We start from the raw sequence: 22,464 nt of genomic DNA, 5'->3' as shown, positions 1-22,464 counted from the left end.
GAAACTAATCAAAATTGTTGTTACTATTGCCGTGGTGTCGATCATATTACACCTTATTTAGTATTACTACCTTTCATTTTAGTATCATAGTACATCTATTTGGAGTACTTACTGTAATATAAACTTGAATTGGTCTTTGTTATGTATTATTGTATTGTTTCCCTTTTTAATGCAAATTTCGTATATCGGTTTTAATTATTGTTTTAATCAATTTTTAAAAATTGAACAGCCAAACTAACTTAGAGCACACATTTCCATAGTAATTATAAGCATTAAGAGTTGTAAATAACTTCAAGTTGAACGACACTTAGTACAACTTCAAAGTGGTTCATCAGAACACATTACAAAGACAACTTCAAAATACAACTTCAAGGTCCCGAAGTCCTAACTTTTAATAGCCGAAACAAAATGAAAAACCATTGTCTTGACAATTGGACAGTGAAAACAGAGAACAACAACTTCTTAGCATCAGATTCACCATCATGGGGTGAGATGATCATTCAAGTCACTAACGGTTGGGTCGCCCAAGTTCACTACTGGTTCGTCATCTTCAATGAAGGGTAACTGTGGTGTCGGTGGGGTGAGGTGATCATTCTAGTCGTGGACAGTGGGATCATCAGGATCACTGTGAGGATTACGATATGATGGGGGCGAATTACTTTCTAGCTGACTTCCTTGTTGACTTGAATTAGCACTCCTCAATGACTACAATTTGCATTTGATTCGAACTCATTAATTAGTTTCCAATTTCACGCATAACAATGTCGAAAGCATTCATACACCAATACATTATTAGTAAAACAGTGAATAAATGTAATGTTAACCTTGATTGATTAGAATAGCAGATCCAAATTACATTGCTAATTATTAACACTTCGACTAAGTAGAATAGAATTATATACAAAGCAATTCAATCAATAGTATGATACGAGTAATTTAGACTTAGAAAGAAGGCAATTTAATTAATAAGTTTACCTCAATATCAACACCAAGCTGATGGCCGAAATATGACTGACCCCTCTTAGTTACCCAAGGAAAGAGATCCTTCACATCCCAAATGAGCAACACCTCACTATACCCATTTTGCCCACCAAACCCTTCGACGTTGTAGACGCCCCTAAGCTCGAACTTCACGAACTCAAGTGTGGACCGGTCAAATCTAGCCTCCGTCACGACAACAACAACATGGGCATAGTAATGGAAAATCTCATAGAACGTCTTCACAAATGATGGTCTGTGGACATTCCGTGCGTTCCATATAACAATTGCAGATCCAATATGCAAATATTCAGGACGCCCATCATTAATTTCACTGTCAGACCCCCAAATCGAAACCCTCTGGTACTTAACTTTCAATTTGTTTGTAACACAAGAAAATACATTAAGATGAATGAACTTCACCATCCCTTGGACCTCCATCACATGAATTGCTACATTTGAAGCACCTATGAAGATGTGGCTTTCCTTTGTTGGCAGAGTGTACAAAGGAATATTGTCGAGGTTAACCTCTGGCTTCAAATCAAAAATCAGGACAATTTCTTTTGGAATAAAATCATCAGACCTACAATTACTGCATATCCACTTAGCAAATTCACTCACACCCTTGTGGAGATAACCATCCAAATCGGACAGATCTGGATAGTACGCAGGGCGGACGTTGTCTTCGGATAGTTCCATGACACTTTTAGGTATGTAGGTAGTTGTCATGAGATCAAGGGAAGTGGATATCTGATCACGAAGGAAGGCATGAGGCATGTAAATGCCTTGTTTGTAGTAATGGTCGTTTGCAAAGTACGGGGTGGAGTTGAAATCAAGTTCTGGGGTGGTTGTGGTGGTGAAAGGGCTTAAGTACATGACGGGTGTGGTTGGGTGTGGTTCAAGGAGCCTTCCCCAAGCTCTTTGTGACAAGTTTTGTGACCTTGACATGGTTGCTAGGTTCGTTCGGAAAGAATAACAAATGTTTCAGAGGTCACTGTGAATGGGGGGTTACAATGATAGTAGGATTTTGGATTATTTTAAATAAGATTTTTGATTATTTTAAATAATCATTTAGTACCCCCATCCAGAAAATATATACATGGGAAAGGAAAATAATCCCATAAAATCCTCATATACCAGAGGAAATGTACTTATGACAGAGAAAAAGTGATACTTTTGTACAACTTTAGTAGCAAAGTTACTTACTGATAAGACAATACACTTGCTATGAGAGTAAAATGTGGCGTTGAGCTCAATACATTTCTGACAGTAGGTGTTGAACAATTTTAGGAAGGTTAGACTCATTTATGTTACAGCTGAATTTTACTATACGAGTAATTGCAAGCATTACTCCTGCACAACATAACTAAATAAAAAGACATGATGGTAAACATTTAAACTCAATCAACATAAACATTGAAAATCAAACAACCACTTCTCTTGTTCCCTATCCTTGGCTCCATGCTCTTGCTCCATTGCCATGGCAAATAGAGGTAATTTGTAGATCACTAATTTCTTTGCCTTTACACGTATTCTTCTATTGGTTTTGTCATTTATTTCAATGTTCAAGTATATCATATGAAATATATTAAACACCAACATATGGTTGTCTTGTAATGAAATTCACACGTAAAATTGAGTATACATGTGTTGTTATCTTTTTCAGAGCATTGTATAAAAACACCAACTTATGGTTGTGTCTTGTAAGTTTGTCATACTGGTAAGAAAAAAGTATGAGAAATTAGAATAAACTATGTAAGGAATTAGCCAGCGAAAGTATTACATGTTCCAGTGATACTGTAATTGGATCACTGAAAAGTACCACTACAACAGATAATTTACCAGCAACATTTTTATGTGTAATAGCAACACTACACTGAAGCAAAATAACGTTCTACTAAGAGAGTTAAAGTACCATTGATTCATATTCCAAATTGCAGGTAACAAACAAGCTGAAAGACGACGGAAGAGACTCCTGCGAAGAGTACAAAAACTGAAGAACGCTGGATATCAAGATCCCAATGGCATAATTAGGGACTTGTATATGCCTATGCATAGCAAGGAATTGATGTTCAGCCATCAGTTGGCGACTATTGCTAGAGGGGGATTACATGACCCCGTTAAGGGAATTGACTTCCACCCCAAATACCTATTCCTCACGTTGTTCAAAGTAGGCAGGGCAAGATACTTTTGCAAAGAAGCGTACTGTTTTATGTATTATTTGGTAGATGTGGCAAAGATTGCGGTGTGCTTCAACTTACGCACTCTGAGAAGATCATTAGCGGATGGTTATGCGTTCCCTACGTACCACATGTACCTGAAAAGTTTTTTGAGTTCTTTGCTCATCTAGAAGATTGGTGGCTGGAGGTTGATGAAGCTGTGGGCAAGGGAGAGGAATGGGGAATTGTGCTACTTGGGAAAAAATTTACAACACCAAAGGCAGGCGACATCCACGTTACTTGGACTTGGCTGCAATACTACAAGGACGATCCTCTGAAGAGTATGGAGAATGATAGGGAGCAACTCATTGAGTTTAGAAGGAAAATGCTCGCCGAAAATGGAGTACAGGAAAATGAGAAGTTGTCTATTAATATAGGCGATCCAATTCAATACACCGACACTACAACAGTTCACCACTTGTGCCACGAATTATGCCACGGGAATTATAAATTCGTGGCATAATTTGATCTTGCCACGGGAAATATTAAATTCAATAATAAACTTGATATGACAACAAATATTATGCCACGGGAAAAATGATGTTCGTTGCTAACTGAAACTAGTGCCACGACTATATTTTTTTCCCGTGGCAAATAAACACTTATGCCACACGTATTTATATTCCCGTGGAAAATAGACAGTAATGCCACGACAATATTATTCTCGTGGCAAACAAACACTTGTGTCACGGGTATTTTATTCAATGTGACAATCATTATAACACTTGTGCCACATCAAAATTTATTTATGTGGCAAACATAGGTTAATATAAACCGACCATATTTCTTTAAAGAAAATAAACTTAGTCTAATGATAGGAATCTTACAACAAAATTTCTTTTATTATGGTTAAATTTACAATTAGTTTCAAACATGAAATACAAATTAATATGTAAAAAAAAAATTAAAAATTCTTTCAAATAAAATTGCTGGTTATGCACTATTATAAATTTATAACCATATGACATTTACCCAAATAATATTCAAATAAATTTGTTTAAAAAATGTGGTATCTTATAATTATTGATTATTAAAAAAAAAAAAACAATGTAGTGTAAAATGGCACAAAAAAAATATTTTCTTTTGCATTTTATTATTATTAATTTTTGTTTTTTTTTTTAATTTGCATTTTTTTAGAACATTAGCTTAGTCTTGTCAAATTGATGAATATATTTGACATTAAAAGTCATACGTTACAATAATTCTGAACAAGTAGAGCAGTACCAATGCAAAATACACTAGTACACTTGCTACGGTTTTATTCAAGCCTTTTGCTCTGGTTTTGAACCGCAAAACTAGGAGTAACACATAGGAACATGTATTTGCTACAATTCAAAATCATAGCATTTTTGACCTAATTGCTACGGTTTTATGAAAAAAACATAGCCTTTTGCTTCATCCACCCTCACATCCCACTGCCCTACTGGACCCCTGAAGCCATAACAACACCAAAACCATCCCTGATCACTACCCCAAACCACACCCAAAGTCACCTACAAAGGCAGCATCAACATTAACCTTTAAGAGTCCTGCATATGTTGTCCAATCGACAGCAGCCTTCCCTTAACCAACAGCAACAGCACAGCAGAAACCAGGTTTGGAATTTCCAGTCTTTATAGCATAGCTCAGCACTTCCCCATAGTCCCTACACTCCCCCTCCATGATTTGAGAGTTCCTAGCACCACAAATAGCCCAGCAAAAGGCTATAAAGTTTGCTACATCACACTCATCCATCTTAAAAAAAAAAGGGATTCCTTAATCCTTCTTCCCTGCTCACCTAATACAATCAATCAAAATATCAAAATCAGAAACAAAGAATTGAAAAAATCGAATCCAAAACACAAAAGGGGTAAATTACGAAGAAGATTATGGATATAAGTAGCCCTAATGATGATCTACGTGCACATAGGAGTAACCCTAACTTTGCCACCAGAGTAGCTATCTTCAGTGAGTTCTCTCCTGAAAACTTTATTTAGTTCGGCGTAAATGACACCATCAGCACCGAACTTTCGGTTCTTGCTCATCTGAAGCCATTGTAGCAGAAACCAACTTGTTTTCGTAAAAGACCCAACAATCTCCTGAAATGAACCAACCATGAAATTCAGAATTGAATTTCAAAACTAATTTCAAATCACAATCTCTCAACTAATTTCAGAACACCGTCTCAGATCTGAATTAGAAATAATTATCAGGACTTATTTCAGAGCTGAATTTCAAAACTGATTTCAGAACTGAAATTTAGTACTGATTTCATAACTAAAAAACAAAACTGATATTTTGAAATGAATTTCAGAACTATAATTTAGATCTGATTTCAGAGCTAACAATCAAAACTGATGTTTAGAATTGATAGGCTACAGAATTCTGAAACATATAGAACTGCATCTTAGGCTGAATTAAAATACCAATGTTCCAGCTTATTGCCTCATAATGTCCTGATGAATTAATCATATTTCTCCTTCTCCGGGAATAATTTCTTCACTGCCTTCAGGTAAGCTAGGGCATTGTTGGCCATTTATCTCTATGGTGTAGGTGCACCAGCCCTATCAACTCCAGCCATTTGAGGCTGCCCCGTGATTCAACTGCCAAAATTCTATAAAGTGAAAAATAGGGGCCAGATTCATATATGATCTACAAAAGAACTAAGATTTTAGGAAAGGAATCGAAGGATGACACATGTGAATAAAAAGAACCCAATGGTAGTTCAGAAACACCGGCAGTAGAATACAAAAACTCAGATATAAAGCAATGCCATCATATCGTCTTTAGTCTTAACCTCATCCCCTTTTATCAACCCATTCCCACTTTTAATTAAAGAAAATATATACAAATTTAGAATGGTAAGTGAAAATAAATCAGATTAAAAAATGACTTTGGCAGCATATATTAAAACTTTAAACCTAACCTATAGCATATATGAGTTGTGGTTGTCACAGAAAGCCCCTCTCTAGAATTCCAATTTTAAGCATACCTTTGAAAAGAAGACTAACGTTCTTAGTTTCTTACTTCCCACAATAATTTATCCTTATATGACTCCTTCATAAGGGTTGAACTACCTTTATTGTAAACTGTTTTAGCAATCAAAATTAACATAGAAAAGAATAGCTCAAATTATGATGCATTATGATTTTTTGAGACAAGCAACAAAGCATAAAGGTCCGGTATCCAACCAAACCATACTAGTCTGAGTAATACTAACAACAGCTAATTTAATACATGTCATAGTTATTAAACTATGCAAAAGGATGACTAAATGGAGAAAAATGTGGACACGAATTAAGGATCAAAGGTAGAAAAAGTAACAAGAGATAAGAACTCACAATGAACAGCTACATGCTGCAGTGTCGGTAGCAGTTGTAGCTACTGTGGTTGTGGCTTTAACAGCCTCAAATGCAACACCGAGGCATCATCTGGAGTTCGGAAAAACTAAAAGCACCAAGACCAACTACTACCATTGCATTCCTCTGTCCTTGCATCTGTTGCGAGTCTCTACTCTGGACAACACAAAAGCTATGTAAGATGGTATTTATTTGTATTTAAATCCAGTTTTAACAATAAAACAAGAAACCATAGGCAATTTTCTAAATATTCATAACATTGGTGTCATGATAGTGAGTCTTGTCAATATCAGCAAGACATTCGCAATACTGAATCCACAACTACTGATGGCTCTATATATGGACTGGTTTATAGCATCAATTTTAGGACTAAATAATCTGCTTCTACCTCTACCAATATAATCCATGATTATGGTGTAACAAACACCAAACATAACAAAATTGGTAAAAAATAAAATGAGAGAAACAAACACTCAGATAATCTACTACAAGAAAATTGGTAAAAAACACCAAACATAACAAAATTGGTAAAAAATAAAATGAGAGAAACAAACACTCAGATAATCTACTACAAGAAAATGCCAAAAATTAGAACCAACCATCCAAAACAATCTGATCGTTGAAACCATTAATTCACTATGATCATTTTCCAGATTTATCATACAATGAAAAAAATAGGAGAGAGGAAGAAGATTAATTTGTTTTGCTGCTTTCAATAGATTGAAAAACAAATTGGAAAAGAAAGAGCCTATTGGTAAATTTGCTCTTAATTCGTGTATTGATTGAATATCAATAAAATCAATTTCAAAATATCCAATTACAAACAATCTCATTTGTGCTATTTGATTGAATTGACTCAATTTCATTCGGTGTTTTGCACTGAAAAATTATATTTAAAATATGGGCAAAATTTGAAATTAACTCAGTTGAAACTTAGGAGAATATATAAGGAACCCTAAATTTTTAGCATCAAATTAACAAGATAGGAACCCTAAATTTCAGATTATTATCATCAAATTAACGAGATTAACCCTATATTGTGAAAATTGATGTAGGATGAATAGATAAAGAAGCAATATCTTACCTTAAAAGTTGTTTCAATGGAGGAAATCAAGAGAGGAAGCCACTCGAATGGAGACCATGGAAAGCTGATGGAGAAAACGCTTGAAATCAGTAAACAATAGAGAATGGAGAATGGAAAATGGAGAATGTAGTAGAGAACCGAAGAACAGGAGGGAGTAGGATTTTATTATTATTTTTTTAACGATCTTTATTTACTTATTGTTGGAGGGAATTTTTCACTAGTTGATAAATTTTTGGAGGTAATTTTCCCACAAATTTTGTTGGAGGTAATTTTCCCACATATTTTTTTTTATCAAATTATATGCTTTATCAAATTAAGGAGGTAAGTTTCCTTCCTAATTTTCACTAGTATCTTTGTAAAATTAAATTAAATTTTTGTATTTTAAGATTAGCAATTCTAGGTATTTACAAATCCCAACAACTCCATTTGTAAAATTATAATTCTATATTAGAATTATTAAGAAATAAACATAAGAATTGAATTGTTAATAAATTTATTACATTAGTTTTGTGGTCTTATAATATATAAATGATATAATTTAATAGTATATAAAACCCTAAAATTAACATCGCAGAATTGATTGATAATAGCCTTAACAAAAAACTTCATTCGAAGCAATACAATATGTGAGTTCGCTCTAATTCGGCATAAAATCTGCAGATGCATAATTTTTTGGATTAATATACTTCCGTGGTCTTCTAAACTCCGGTAGAAATTGCAAAATCTTCGATCTTCATTCTTCAATAAACAAGTAATCAAAATCCCTACCATGAACACCATCTTAAGGATGGTATCTTTTTTATTGAAAGCAATTAAAGAGATTTTGGGGATTTCCACCGGTAAAAACCAGCGGAAGCCCCTACAAAATTCACAAATAAAAATCAAGAATGAAGGAGTTGAAGAAAAGTAGGAAAGAATTGAAGAAAAAACAAAGAAAAAACCCTAGCAAAAGATGCTAAGAAAAACCCTCCCAAGGGAAAACCCTAGAGGGAACTATCTCTCTCTAAAAACTAGAGAGAGAGAAAAAGAACATCAAGATTGTGTTAGTATATATATATATGTGAGCATAGTTGCAAAACTGCACATCAAGTGAGCTATACTAAAGATTAAACTATTACATAGCTGATAGCTCGATTAGTTTTAAACTATTACATAGCTCGATTAGTTTTACTTTAATCGTATTAAATTTGAATTCTAGTAGCTTATCTCGAATTGAATACCCTTATTAAGAGTTTGGCATGATAAAAAATAATTGGAATTGGGTTGTTAAAACATGCTTTTAAAATAAGATAAAATTACTCTAATAATCTTATTTGTTATTCAACTTTAACGGGATTGTTATGACAATCCCATTCAAATTTTATGACTTGAACTGATGATAATGACCCGATAATTTTTAACCGACCAGAACCAACCCATTTGTTATTTGAACCCATTATAACTCGAAATTGATAAACCTAATCCAAAACAGAACCGTTTACCGTATTGGCTGAACTAAACTGAACTAAATTGATTGGAGCTGAGATGAACTGAATTGAAATTAAGCTAAAATGATATTCACACAATGTATTTTTTAAAAAATTGATTATTAATTATGTAAGAAAACATTATTAAACATCAATTCTAAATGTTCTAATACATATGGTTCTTGTTGGTCTCAACTATCAAGATCAAGTGATATCAAACAAACGTTTATAATGTAATTAACATGGTCTTACATCAATTACTTGTAACCCACAATAACTAGATCTAAAATTGACCCAAACACTCGTGCTGTCCACTCTAGTTACATGATAATGTAATAGTAAGTATTTATATACTCCGTAGTACGTACTTTTATATTTCGAGAATACTTATTGTGGGGTTATTTATTCAAGGGTTATCTGGTCAGTTAGGGGTTAGTTATTCATGGGTTACTCGGTTGGTTATAAGTAACTTATAATAGTAACCTTTGACCGACCAAGTAACTCTTTAAATAAGTAACCCCTGAATAAGTAATTTTGTTTTTTTTTTTAATTTTTTTTATTAATAAGCACCTTTATAATATATATACTACCTCCGGTCCAAGTTAGTTGCAACTTTGGAATATTATAATCGAAGGTAGTATAATTAATGAGTTATTACATTATGAATAATCATACATGTATAATAAAAAAATAGAATTAAGCACTTAAAATTAAATTAAAAATAAAACAAAAAAAATTAAAAAGGACATTAGCTCATTATGTTATACACTTATACAGATACTTATATAAAGTATCACATAATCTTAATTAACAAATAATGTAATTTGACTGTATTAAAAAAAAAAAAAAAAAAAAAAAAAAAAAAAAAAGGTAGTTCACAGATTAGGTATCTAATTACCCCAAACAAAAACAACTCACAAACACTAATCCCAAAATTGATTAGGCGCCACTTTTTTTTTTTTAATTAGCCGCCTCTTAATAAACTATGCAACAAAACCACGAAATTCTCCTAAAAAATCAGAAACCTTCGTACTAACAAAAATTTCAGAAACCTTTGTTTGCTTAAGAATCAAAACCGTTCTTTCGAAACACCCTCATTCGAAGATTCGTCAAACGCTCAGAAGATCAATTCTTTGACAAAATTTCAAGGTTAGATCAATTCGTTGAACAGATTTGTTCTCGAATTTTGTTTTTATTTTTACAATTTCTGCTACAATTTGGTGTGGCTTAAGATTTTTGATCTTTAATTTTCATAATTTCGTATGGCAATTTTCCTGATTTCATTTAATTTATTCTCTTTTTTTTTTTTTTTTTTTTTTTTGTGTGAAAAGTAATTACTTTGTATCTTTGATTATATTTTTTTTGTATAATCTGTTTTTTCTGATAATTTGTGTGCATGTGCTACTTAAATTAGTCTAATTTATGATATTAGTAAAATTAAATCAGCTAATATATGATATATTTGGTACTTTAATTTAATTTTTCTAATACATATGTGGAAGAAATTGAATTACATTGGATTCTAGTTGCTATGGTTGAACAGATTTGTTCTCGAATTTTGATTTTATTTTTACAATTTCTGCTACAATTTGGTGTGGCTTAATATTTTTGATCTTTAATTTTCATAATTTCGTATGGCAATTTTCCTGATTTCATTTAATTTATTCTTTTTTTTTTTTTGTGTGAAAAGTAATTACTTTGTATCTTTGATTATATTTTTTTGTATAATCTGGTTTTTCTGATAATTTGTGTGCATGTGCTACTTAAATTAGTCTAATTTATGATATTAGTAACATTAAATTAGCTAATATATGATATATTTGGTACTTGAGTTCAAATGCATTGCAACTATGCTATAGATCTTGACCAACATCTTCAGTTTATGAACTCAATCCTCCAATATACATCGCACTTACGGTCCATAATGACAATATCTGAGGGGAAAAGAAATAATCAAATTTCATAATCACATCATGTTAAAATCTGAAGTTGATGTTTCCAATGACGTCTTTATGTTGCTAGATATTTCATTGTACCTCATTGTATGCCATATCATGTAGCTGGAAAAACAATAATCTATGATAGTTGACATTAAAGGCCAATTTTTGTAGAAGGCTGAACAATGAATTTGAAGCTCCCTCTTTGGAATGTTGCAATTTTCAGTGTCAGCAATATTAAAGTATGAGTGGTCAGAATAGGTTGTTTTCTTAAATAATGATAACCCTTCTTAACAAACACATCCTTAAAGAAGTAAGACACAAAATATTATGAATTTTTTTATTATTATTATTATCACTTTTCAATTAACTAGCTCTCTTTGCATTCATAGCTTTTATTGTCACATGGATACTCCGGAGGTTCAAAAGAGGTTAGAGTGGATGAGGTGTGCTAATAGGACAGACAATCTATATATAAGTGGAGTTAATTCCTTTCTTCAATTTGCTTTTGGTGACTTAGAAATGAATAGTGATTTAGGAGAGGAGGAAAAGAAGGTACCTTGCCCTTGTAATCGATGCAACAATGGTCCACATAAAACAAGGGACGAAATTTACACCGACTTGATAGTGAATGGAATCGTGCAAGGTTATGTTCGTTGGATCTATCATGGAGAATTCAAACCCCCATAAAAGAAAAGTAGAAATGATTTGGGAGATAGTGCTCATGATGATATATATAGAATGATCCATGACAGGTTTAGTCCCGGAGTTTCTAATAATGATGACATAGATGACATGTTAGATGCTGAGCAACAACCTAAGGAGTTTGATCAACCTAGATATAAAAAGGATACAAAAGAGGCAAAAATGTTTGAAAATTTGATGAGAGATGCTCAACAAACTTTATACCCCGGGTGTAATGAATTTTCTAAATTGTCATTCATTTTGAAGTTATTCCAAATCAAATGTATGGATGGCATGACTAATAAAGCTTTTACTAGTATGCTTCATATGTTCAAAAATGCTTTGCCTAAAGGTGCTGATTTGCCATCAAATTATTATGAAGCACGTAAGATGATTACTAATCTTGGTTTCGATTATGAAAAAATAGAAGCATGTGAAAATGATTGTATGCTATTTTGGAAAGAGAATGCTAACCTTGAAAAGTGTTCCATATGCGATACTAAGCGTGATAAAGCTTCTCCTAAAGTGTTACGCTATTTCCCACTAACTTCGAGGTTGCAAAGGCTATTCATGTCGTCCAAAACAGCAAATGAGATGAGGTGGCACTCTGATAAACGAGAAGATGACGGAGTACTTAGACACCCAGCAGATAGTGAAGCTTGGAAGCATTTAGATAAAGAATATCCTACTTTTTCTGCAGAGACTCGTAACGTTAGGTTGGGTTTAGCAAGTGATGGATTCAATCCATTTGGCGGGCTTAGAAGTGACTATAGTATATGGCCAGTAGTGGTTGTTGTGTACAATCTCCCTCCATGGATGTGTATGAAACAACCTTACACAATACTATCTTTGTTAATTCCAGGGAAAAGTGGACCCGGAAATAACATTGATGTGTATTTGCAACCATTAATCGAGGAGTTAAAAGAATTGTGGGAAACTGGAGCTCAGACTTATGATGCTTCAAGGAATGAGTACTTTCAAATGCGTGCTTCATTGTTATGGACCATAAATGATTTTCCTGCGTATGCAAACTTATCTGGGTGGTCTACCAAAGGCTATAAAGCATGTCCTCATTGTATGAAAGAAACTAGCTCTGCTCGGCTACCAAATCAGGGGAAATGTTGTTACATGGACAATCGTCAATTTCTACCTACCGATCATAAATGGAGAGATAATAAATCCTTTAACGGGAAAGTAGAAAAAAGAGGTCCTCCTAGGAAATTATCTTCCAATGAGATTTTAGAACAACTAAAGGACCTTGAAGGCATGAAATTTGGTAAAACAATGAAATTGCCAACGAGGGATGATAATTGGAAGAAGAAAAGCATTTTTTTTTTAATTGCCGTATTGGAGTAACCTCTTACTTCGTCACAATCTTGATGTCATGCATATTGAAAAAAATGTGCTTGACAATATTCTTGGTACATTGCTAGATATTGATGGGAAGTCAAAAGACAATCTAAAGGCTAGACATGATTTAAAGCATTTGAAGGTTATGAAACATCTTGCTCCTACATTAAGAGATGGAAAGTGGCATATTCCTCCGGCACTATACACCTTGTCTAAGGCACAAAAGGAAAAAGTGTGTAAGTTTTTAGAGAATTTAAAGGTTCCCGATGGATATTCTTCTAACATTTCTAAATGCATAAACCTCGATAAGCGTAAAATTTATGGTCTAAAGACCCATGATTGTCATGTGCTTATGGAACAACTATTGCCACTTGCAATTCGTGGGGTGTCCATACCCAAAGTGTACGATGTGATAGTGAAGTTGAGTACATTTTTCAAGGACTTGTGCTCAAAGACATTGAAAGTGAAAGATTTGGAAAATCTTGAACGTGAAATTGTAGTCACCTTGTGTGAAATGGAGAAAATATTTCTTCCATCTTTTTTCACCATCATGGTCCACTTGTGTCTTCACCTAGCTACGGAAGCTAAAATTGGTGGACCAGTACAATATCGTTGGATGTATCCGATAGAAAGGTACTTATGCATTTCAAATTTGATTTAATAATTTTTATTAACTAAGTCAACTTTTTTTTCTTTATTAAAAATTTGTTATTTTTGTAGGCTCTTATGTAGATTTAAATGCTATGTTCGCAATAAAAGTAGGCCAGAGGGTTCCATCGCGGAAGGTTACATCATTGAGGAGTGCATGTACTTTTGTTCAAAATACTTGAATGAAATCGAGACAAAATTTAATCAACCTGAGAGGAATGATGATGCGGAAAATGATGACTACAAGGGTCTATAAATTTTTGCATCGTCTGGTGTTCCTCTAGGGAAGGCTAAATGTAGGTCTCTTAGTGAAGAAGAGTTAACACAAGTTCGAGAATATGTACTTAAGAATTGTGATGAAGCACAAACTTATTTAGAGTATGATATTTTTCTTTTCTATTTATAAAAAAACTTCAAGTATACTTTCCCATGATTATTTTATAACAACTATTCTTTTGAATTTCAGTGAATATGAAGAGTCCACATCAAACAAAAATTTAGTTGATTGGTTTCGTGACCGGGTATTTTTTAAAATCAACTGTAGTTATTTTTTAATTACAAGTGTAGTACTAGTCTAAGTATTAATTAGCTAATATTCTATTTATTGTTAGGTAATCGATTTGCCTAATGGTTGCAGTGACCAAGTGGTGAAAGATTTGAAAACATTGGCTTTAGGTCCTTTGAATGGTGTTCAATGCTTCAATGGGATTCTTGCAAATGGATTCAGATTCCACACAAAGAATACAGAAATGAAAAGGGTACACCAAAATAGTGGTGTTATTGTGAAAGGCATTGCTAGGAATATGGAAAAAGATTACTACGGGATTCTCACTAACATACTTGAGATACAATATTTAGATGGAAAGCGTGTGGTTTTGTTTCATTGTGATTGGTGGGATGTCAATAGGGTAGGAAGAGGTGTCAAAGTTGACAAATATGGCAATGTGAGTGTCAATAGTCTTTGTTCATTGCGTACAAAAGAACCCTTTGTGCTCATGTCTCAAGCTCAACAAGTCTTCTATGTTAGTGACGGACGTGATCCCGATTGGCTTGTTGTTGTGAAGACCCACCCAAGGCATCACTATAATGTTGTAGAAAAGGAAGGGACTGAAAGTGAAGAAGATGCATTGCAACAACTACAATCTGAAGGTGCTCATATCTCAAGCTCAAGTAATTTGCAAGAGACTCATGTTCCATTTGTTGAAATAAGAGATGATATTGGTGAAATGATTGTAGATGCTACCAAGGAAAATCAACCCAAAGATCTAAATGATATGGACTTACAAACATTAGATGACGACGATTTGCTAGAGGATGATGATGCGGATGACAATGAGAGTGACCAAGAGAGCGACGATGATGATATTGATATTGCTTAATTTTTTTTCCTTTTTGTTTTTTTTAGCATGAATTGTATGTGTTGATACATATATTCATGGATTCCTGAAAAACCTTTGTAGTTATAATTACTTATTTTTTCACACTTTGCAATCGTGTTTTTATTGGCTTATTTGAATAGATATATGTCAGGATGTTTTTGTTTTATGCACAGTTATTGGTAAATAGCTTGTAGTATTTGACAGTAATTGTACACCATGTGTATAGTAGCTGGAAGCAGCTTTGCATTAGGGATGCAGTGGATGGTAGTAAATTAGATTTAGGCACTCAATGTGCATTAAAATTCTATTGTAAAATTGTCTAACCCTATTTGTTTTTTACTTTGTAAATGCAGATGAATGAGTATGAAAAAAAGAGGCTTCTTACAATAGCAGCCAACAAAAACAGACTTAAGTCGTTGGGCATAAAAAAAATCGCATCTTCTTTGACAAGCTTGGTTGAAGGGACAAAAAAAAAGAAAAAAAAAGGAAAAAAAAATTGCTGGCATGGAAGATGATGAATATGTTCCCACTAATGATGAGCTTGAGGATCGGGAACGTGAAATAGAACCTCAAATCAGGTTTACAAGAAAGGTATAATATGAACTAATAAGTATGATTTATTTAGTTTTTCAACCAACCTCTATAGTCTATAGTTCTGGTAATTTTTTGTTAATTATTTTTTATCAGGCTAACATAAGACATTTGAGAGAAGGAAACAAAAAAGGCAATTTCATTCCACCAACCTCAGTGGCAAAGTTTCTTAAGGCGAACAAGAAAGCACAAAACACAATGGCCATGGATATCTTAGAAAAAGGTACTTCATTATTCTTGATTTTGGTTTCTAGCTTATTACTGTCAGTTTGATCTTATTAGGTACCTTAGTTGCTGTTTTGCTTTCAAAATGTCATATTAGGTAAAAGTGATGTGAACTCTCTTATTGAAATTTGCTGGTAAATAGAACTATAATTTAGCTTTAGTTTGGTATAGGAATGAGTGTGCTGCAAGCAGGTAGGGGAAAGGGGGGAAAGGGGCAGGTGCTTGTGAAGAGAGTGGGTAGGTGCATGTGTAGACAGGGGGGGAGTTGTAGATTCGAGGGTCCCTGAAAATTGAAATCACTCTCACTATTATGGCATAACATAACAGAGCAGAGGCTCAAAATAGTAACACTGAAATGTTAATAGATTAGACATACATGCTTCTGTCCATGAATGCATTCATAAGAAGAAAGTACGAGTAAAAAATTTTAAAATGCAATCTAGCTAGTGAAATTAGTCCTCGAAAACGCACCAATATCTATTTTAAACAAAAATTAGAAAGAGTAGTTATTACATACAATAATCTATTTTAAAATGCAATCTAGCTAGTGATTTTATTCTATACATGTAAACAGAAAACGATGAAGAAATTAGAGAAAACGATGAAGAAATTGGAGAAACAAGGGAGAATAATAACATCGCTGAGGGGAGCTATGATGAGGAAGGACGAGAGATTGGTCAACCACTTGAACTTGAAGATGCATCTTTGGATACTGAACCATTGAACGACAAGGAACTCATGACTGTACCAGAGAATGAGGACCTTAACATTTCATCAGGTTTGACTTTATTATCCCTTAAAACATATATATATATATATATATATATGACAATATGCTTCAAGTCATGTTAATTCACTACCCAGTGAGCTTATGCTTGATACAGGTGCTGCTAAAAAAAAAAGAGGAACGGTATATTGTAGAAAGCTTACCCTGTTACCTCCTGGGGAAAAACTGAATGTGGAGTTTGACGATGATGGTGTGGCTATTGGTTATAATGCTTCATTATTTTCTTTTTTCTTAGGTCAACAAGTTCGAAATAAAGCTATATGTTCGGTACAAGTTAAATGTTGGGACGATTATAAATCTGAAACATTAGACCATTTGTGGGCTTGCATCACGGTAATATGTTATCATAATAAACATGTTTATGTAGTTTTTCTTTCTCTTATTAACAATGAAACATTGTCAACTTGATGTATGAGCAATAATTTTATCTTTGTCTTTTGCAGGAGAAGTGGTCATTTGATGACCCTGAAAATAGGCGGGAGTGTGTTATGAAACATGCACAACGTTTATTCAGAGGTGCTAGGAGCAAATTGAAATCAAAGTACTTTAATGATAAAAACTTGAAAACAAAAGAAGAACGTCTCAAAAATAAGCCTAGTCATCTGACTAAAGTGGAATGGAAGTTCTTGGTTGACTATTGGAGTGAAGAGGCGGTTATGGTAAAATACACATATAGTATATCTTTATTCTTATATAATTAACATATATTATTGATTAAATCCTTTTTATTGTAGGAGAAGAGCAAAAAAGCAAGTGAAAGTAGGGCACAACAGAAGATGCCTCACTATAATGGCACTAAAAGCTTTGGTCGCACTAGACAAGAAATTGTATGTAATAACTACTCTTTCTAATTTTAACTTTTTATTCTTGCCATATATAGGACTACAATACTCTATGATGTCACATCAAGCCTTAATCAGTACCTTTACTACATTCTATCATTTTCCAAAAAGCTCAAAAGGCTACACTAAATAAACTAATGAGACAAGCATCTGTTGCAGCTGTAAGTGGTTAGTGTTGCAGGCTGTTGTGGGTGGAGAGTGCTCCCCTGCTGTTGCTGCATTTTCTATGACCTGCACACAAGCCCTGCCTGTACACTAGCCCCCTCCCTTCCTTCATACCAGCCCCCTCCCCCTCCCTGCCTGCACACCTGCCCCGACCCCCTCCTGCCAGATGCCACCTGCCTGCACTTACCTGCATCCCCTCCCTACTTGCACACCAGCTGAATTCTTTTTTTTTTTTTAAGCGGAAGCAGTGTTTGGGGCAGGATTGCTTGTTGTGAGAACCGGATTTGTTAGTGATGTGACTCAGAGGGAGTCATCCCACATTACAGAACCCCCAAATGATGGAGCAGTGTAGAGTTGCTCCCTTGCATCTAGCCCCCTAAGTATTAGAGGTGCTACAGCGGTTCTAAGACTTAAAGGAGACTGATGATTCACGACAGCCTTGACGTACATTACGCTCTTCTTGTTAGTGCTGAGTTTGATGGCTTGGCATACTTGGAAAACTCTGACTACATTGCTGAAAACTTCAGCTTTTGCTGAAAAGTCTAATTGGCTTACTGAAGATTTTAACTTTCCGGCTGAGACACCAATTTGCTCTGCTGAGATTTTGATTTTTCTACTGAAAAATCTGAACTGCTTTGATAATAATCTTACTTTCTTGCTACAGCAACGGAATATTCCGCTCGCTGAAAAAATTCTGACTTTTGCTGAAAATTTCGATTTCCCTGCTGAAGTTTTTAATTTTTCTACTGAATAAATCTGGTTGACTTGCTGAAAAATCAGATTCTTCTTGCTGAGGAACTTTATTTCCTTGCAAAAATTTCATTTCTTCTTCTGAGAAGCCTACAACCTCGCTGAAATTCTCATTTTTCTGCTGGAAATGCTGACTCCTGCTGAAATTTTGCAAGGATATAGCTTTTTCTTCTTGAAAATCTTGTTTTTTGAAACATTTGATTATCCTGCTTGCTAAAAAGTTCTGATTTTCGCTGGAAACTTCGAATTTCTTGCTGAAACTCTGACTGACTTGGTGAAAAATCTGGTTTCTGTTGCTGAGAAATATTACTGCTTTGCCAAAATCTTTAATTATCTTCTGAGAAGCTTTCTTCCTTGCTGAAATTCATATTTTCCATCGAAAAAACTGAAACTACTTCTTAGATTTTGTGAGAATATCGATTTTTCTTTTGAAAAATCTTACTGTCTTGCTGAAAATTCTGATTTCTTTTGCTGACAAACCTTGCTGCTTTGCAAACATTCTGAATTTTCTTTCAAGGAAGCTTAATATCTGGTTGAAAATTCTTACTTCTACCTTGAATATTTTGATTTCCTACTGAGAGTTTTGATGTTTCTACTGAAAATTCTTACTACTCCGCTGAAATTTAATTTTCTTGCTGCTGAAACATCTAATTATCCTGCTGAAAATTCCGATTTTCCACTGCAAAATCTGACTGACTTGCTGAAAATCTTGATTTTCTGCTGAAAAGTCTGAAATCCTTTTCTGAGAAACTTGCACACCAGGGTTGTAGGCTATATTATCCAACAAAACTTGCACACCAAAACTTGCACACGAGCTGAATTTTTTTTTTTTTTTAATTATTTTTATTAGCTGAATTCTGGACACCAAAACTGAGCAGTAGCTTGTAGGCTTCAGGTTCTGTAGGCCTTATTATCCAACAAAACTTGCACACCAGCTGAATTTTTTTTTTTTTATTAGCTGAATTCTGGACACATGGAAATTTAAATTCTGTTGGACATAACTAAATGTCATTAGCTTCTAAACCACTAAAATTTTTACGAAGTAATTCTCGCACTTATTCAAAATATGCAAACGTACAATAATTAGGAGTGTAATTTGATTCTAAAAACTCTGTAATGTTTGTAGAAGAAGAAGAATGGCGGGAAGTGTTCTCGAGTTGATGTATTGGTTGCAACTCGTACAAGAAAATCTGAGAAGGCTGTGAATGCAATCAATTTGGCAAATAACACTCATGCAGTAGTAAGTTTATAAGTTTTATGTTTGTTATTTTCTATTTAACATTTACCATCTTATCTTCTAACTTAATATTGTTTATTCATAGGATGAGATAAACAAATTAAAGGAACAAAGAGAGCAAGGTCTTAATGAGAAAACAGATGAGCAAATTATTCAGGATGTGCTTGGCAAAGATACACATGGGTATTTGAAAGCTCATGGACCTGGTAGAAGTATAACGCAACATTTTAAAGTAAAGCCCTCTCGAATTGATCTTACTCAAGAGGTGAATGAAGTTAAAAAGAAAGCAGATCAAGCAATTGAAGATGCAAGAAAAGAAGCTGAAACTGCTAGAACAGAAGCAGAACAGGCTAAATTAGAAGCTGAACAAGCCAAAAAAAGAGGCGGAAGCTGTTAAGAATGACGTGGACAGAAAAATTGCTGATAATAATGCAGTTTGGGAGAAGAAGTTTAGTCAACTTCTGGATTTTCTTGGAGCAGGAAGTTCATCAGATTCTGATGATTTAGGAAGTCAAGGTTCAAAGGAATGAAGTAAGTAATGCTATCTTCACCTGTTACACATTATTCATTGGTGCATGATTCATCTTAGATATAAGTTTATGAGCTTAAAGTAGTTATACATTATTCACCTGTTATACATTATTCACCTGTTATAGCAGCAGTAGTTAGACATTAAAGAATTTTGCCTTGTGCGAGTTGTTATAATTTATGAGCTTAAAGTAAATTGTTCTATATTTTGTGTCAATTTGACTTTTTCATTTTGAAAACATATCCTTTTTTTGGTGCTCTTTTTGAAAAAATATTAACTTGATCATTTATCTATTTATTTATTGTAGGTAACAAGGAGCGGAGCACAGACATATTGTCACATTGTACATATATATAGAGTATATATTGTTCTTCAGCAAAACGATTTGAGTGTTTTATTTTTTATTTATTTTAGTAAGAGTGAGCTAGTGATGAGACAATTGATTTCTAGTATGTTTGTATGTATGGATATCGAATTCAAGTATGTTTGAATGAATGGGATTCCAAGACATAATATCACCTTTTTAATGTTATATATCGATTTCAAGAATGACAAATATGACATATTTGAGAAAAACTCCATCTTTAATATTCAGTTATGTGTATACCATAAATGCTGCAACAAATTAAAGCTTATGCCCATTGAAATTATTAGCCACGATAGTCATTAGTGTAAAATGATATTATTTGTCACGATAGTAATGTGGCAATGGATTTATTTGCCATGGTATTATTTGTGGCAAATAAATAATTAGCTACAGTAAATTGCGGCGACAAAGTTTATTAGCCACGGTAATATTTGTGGCAAAGAAGATTACTGGTCACGGTAATGTTTGTGGCAACTAAGTTTATTAGCCACGGTAGAATTTGTGGCAAAGAACTTGTTAGCCACATTAATATTCGTGGCAAGTGAATTTGTTTGCCACATTACATACCCGTGGCATAAAATTAGAAATTTGCCACGACATCCATTTTCCCGTGGCAAATTTCCTAGCCACGGCCTCTTGTGTCACAGGAGTAAATTTAAAAATTCCTGTGGCTACACTACATTGCCACGAGAATTTTAAACTTGTGCCACGATTTTACTCGTGGCACAAAGGTGAATTTGTTGTAGTGCGATTACCCCACTGAGTATGTCAATCGTCTCCAGTATGCACAATATGTGTATGAAACCAACACACAAACTGATACTTCTGCTGAAGGTTTTGGATGGACATCTGAATCAAGCTTCGAGTTCTGCTAATCAAGCATATATGTTTGACATAGTAACGAATACTGTAATGGGCAACAAATGTAATGGCTGTTGTGTATGTGTATTTGAACTAATCATTCCTTTTGTTCCTTTTGTTCCAAGTTAATGCTTTAGCATAGCCTAAATTAGCACGGAACATTAGTCATCTTGTACTACTTAATTAATATAATTAATGCCAACAATTGTGCCAAAACATCATCTGAATCCTACAGAGGCGACCTAAAAGAGCGTACTTAGCCGAGTTTATAAAACAAGGCAAAACAGGGTCACACCACCACCACATTGTATCTAAGTTAACAAAATAGGACACATTTAACTGATTAAATAAACTATTAAGGAAGTCTTTTGTTGTCAATTGCATACAGAACCTAGCAAGTCATCTGAGAACCACCCCTTCTATTCCCTCGACGTTCTTTAGGCAAAACCTCCTCCAATCGGTCCTTCAGCTGGTTGTAAACGCTGTTCACATCATTCAGAAATAAGTTTTGCCTCAAGGTGCCAATCTTCTCCTGAAACGGAACAACATTTTCAGTAAAAGTTAAACAGGGCGGACAAAGTACATGGCAAAAATTAGTAAAACCATAAACCCTTAATTAGAGCACGTACCATGTGAAAAGCAGCATCAAAACTACGAGCACAGTGCTTGATAGCTGCTAACATAATTGCACCACACGAGCACCTAATGAATTTTGACAAAAATTAGTGATCACAAGAACCTACACTTGTGAGAAATTATAGAAAAAGGAATGACTTCCCGCAGAAATTACATACGTGTCAGTTTGTGTCACAGGAAAACACTTCCGCACCCAAGTAGAAATAGTTCCCTGCTCCCAGTTGGGATTAGAGATGTTCAACAGCACCCCTAAGGCCTCAATCTGCAAACATTTACAATATTCATAACGTATATATTATAAACAAAAACTAGGGTTTCAATTGACTAATTAATTAAGGGCAGACAGAACCATTACCAGCTTAGTAACAATTTTCTCATGCCTTGTGTACGC

At 34.1% G+C, this 22,464-nt stretch overlaps 2 protein-coding genes and 1 long non-coding RNA gene across 7 annotated transcripts; 2 read left to right on the top strand and 1 right to left on the bottom strand.

The window, feature by feature from the left end:
* Positions 1 to 4,288: 4,288 nt before the first annotated feature.
* LOC145556441 (uncharacterized) lies at positions 4,289 to 7,778 on the bottom strand. Of its 3 annotated transcripts, XR_014091874.1 has the most exons (5): positions 7,620 to 7,778; positions 6,518 to 6,691; positions 5,603 to 5,779; positions 5,120 to 5,275; positions 4,289 to 4,974 (listed from the first exon to the last, which is right to left on the bottom strand). It is a non-coding gene; the product is annotated as an uncharacterized LOC145556441 (long non-coding RNA). The 3 variants fall into 3 exon arrangements; XR_014091866.1 differs by lacking the exons at positions 5,120 to 5,275; positions 5,603 to 5,779 and having other exon boundaries at positions 7,620 to 7,776; XR_014091889.1 differs by lacking the exons at positions 5,120 to 5,275; positions 5,603 to 5,779 and having other exon boundaries at positions 6,518 to 6,686; positions 7,620 to 7,767.
* A 2,228-nt stretch (positions 7,779 to 10,006) lies between these two features.
* On the top strand, positions 10,007 to 20,741 carry LOC145641829 (uncharacterized). Of its 3 annotated transcripts, XM_081692815.1 has the most exons (10): positions 10,046 to 10,234; positions 15,437 to 15,674; positions 15,771 to 15,897; positions 16,474 to 16,677; positions 16,922 to 17,019; positions 17,130 to 17,345; positions 17,421 to 17,513; positions 19,570 to 19,683; positions 19,766 to 20,211; positions 20,517 to 20,741. In XM_081692815.1, exons 2-9 carry the CDS (start codon positions 15,588 to 15,590, stop codon positions 20,075 to 20,077), a joined length of 1,251 nt encoding a protein of 416 aa, XP_081548941.1. In that variant the 5' UTR covers positions 10,046 to 10,234; positions 15,437 to 15,587; the 3' UTR covers positions 20,078 to 20,211; positions 20,517 to 20,741. The 3 variants fall into 3 exon arrangements, with proteins under 3 accessions (XP_081548938.1, XP_081548941.1, XP_081548949.1); XM_081692823.1 differs by lacking the exon at positions 10,046 to 10,234 and having other exon boundaries at positions 15,306 to 15,674; XM_081692812.1 differs by lacking the exons at positions 15,437 to 15,674; positions 15,771 to 15,897; positions 16,474 to 16,677; ... (4 more) ...; positions 19,766 to 20,211; positions 20,517 to 20,741 and adding an exon at positions 11,415 to 13,401 and having other exon boundaries at positions 10,007 to 10,234.
* LOC145641845 (uncharacterized) lies at positions 14,170 to 15,247 on the top strand. Its single transcript, XM_081692837.1, has 2 exons — positions 14,170 to 14,853; positions 14,941 to 15,247. The coding sequence occupies exons 1-2, from the start codon at positions 14,454 to 14,456 to the stop codon at positions 15,081 to 15,083; spliced, it is 543 nt and encodes a 180-aa protein (XP_081548963.1). The 5' UTR covers positions 14,170 to 14,453; the 3' UTR covers positions 15,084 to 15,247.
* Positions 20,742 to 22,464: the final 1,723 nt, after the last annotated feature.

The sequence above is a fragment of the Chenopodium album genome, chromosome 1 (assembly GCF_948465745.1).
Source record: "Chenopodium album chromosome 1, dcCheAlbu1.1, whole genome shotgun sequence".
Lineage (NCBI taxonomy): Eukaryota > Viridiplantae > Streptophyta > Magnoliopsida > Caryophyllales > Amaranthaceae > Chenopodium > Chenopodium album.
This window is presented reverse-complemented; position numbering and strand designations above follow the sequence as displayed.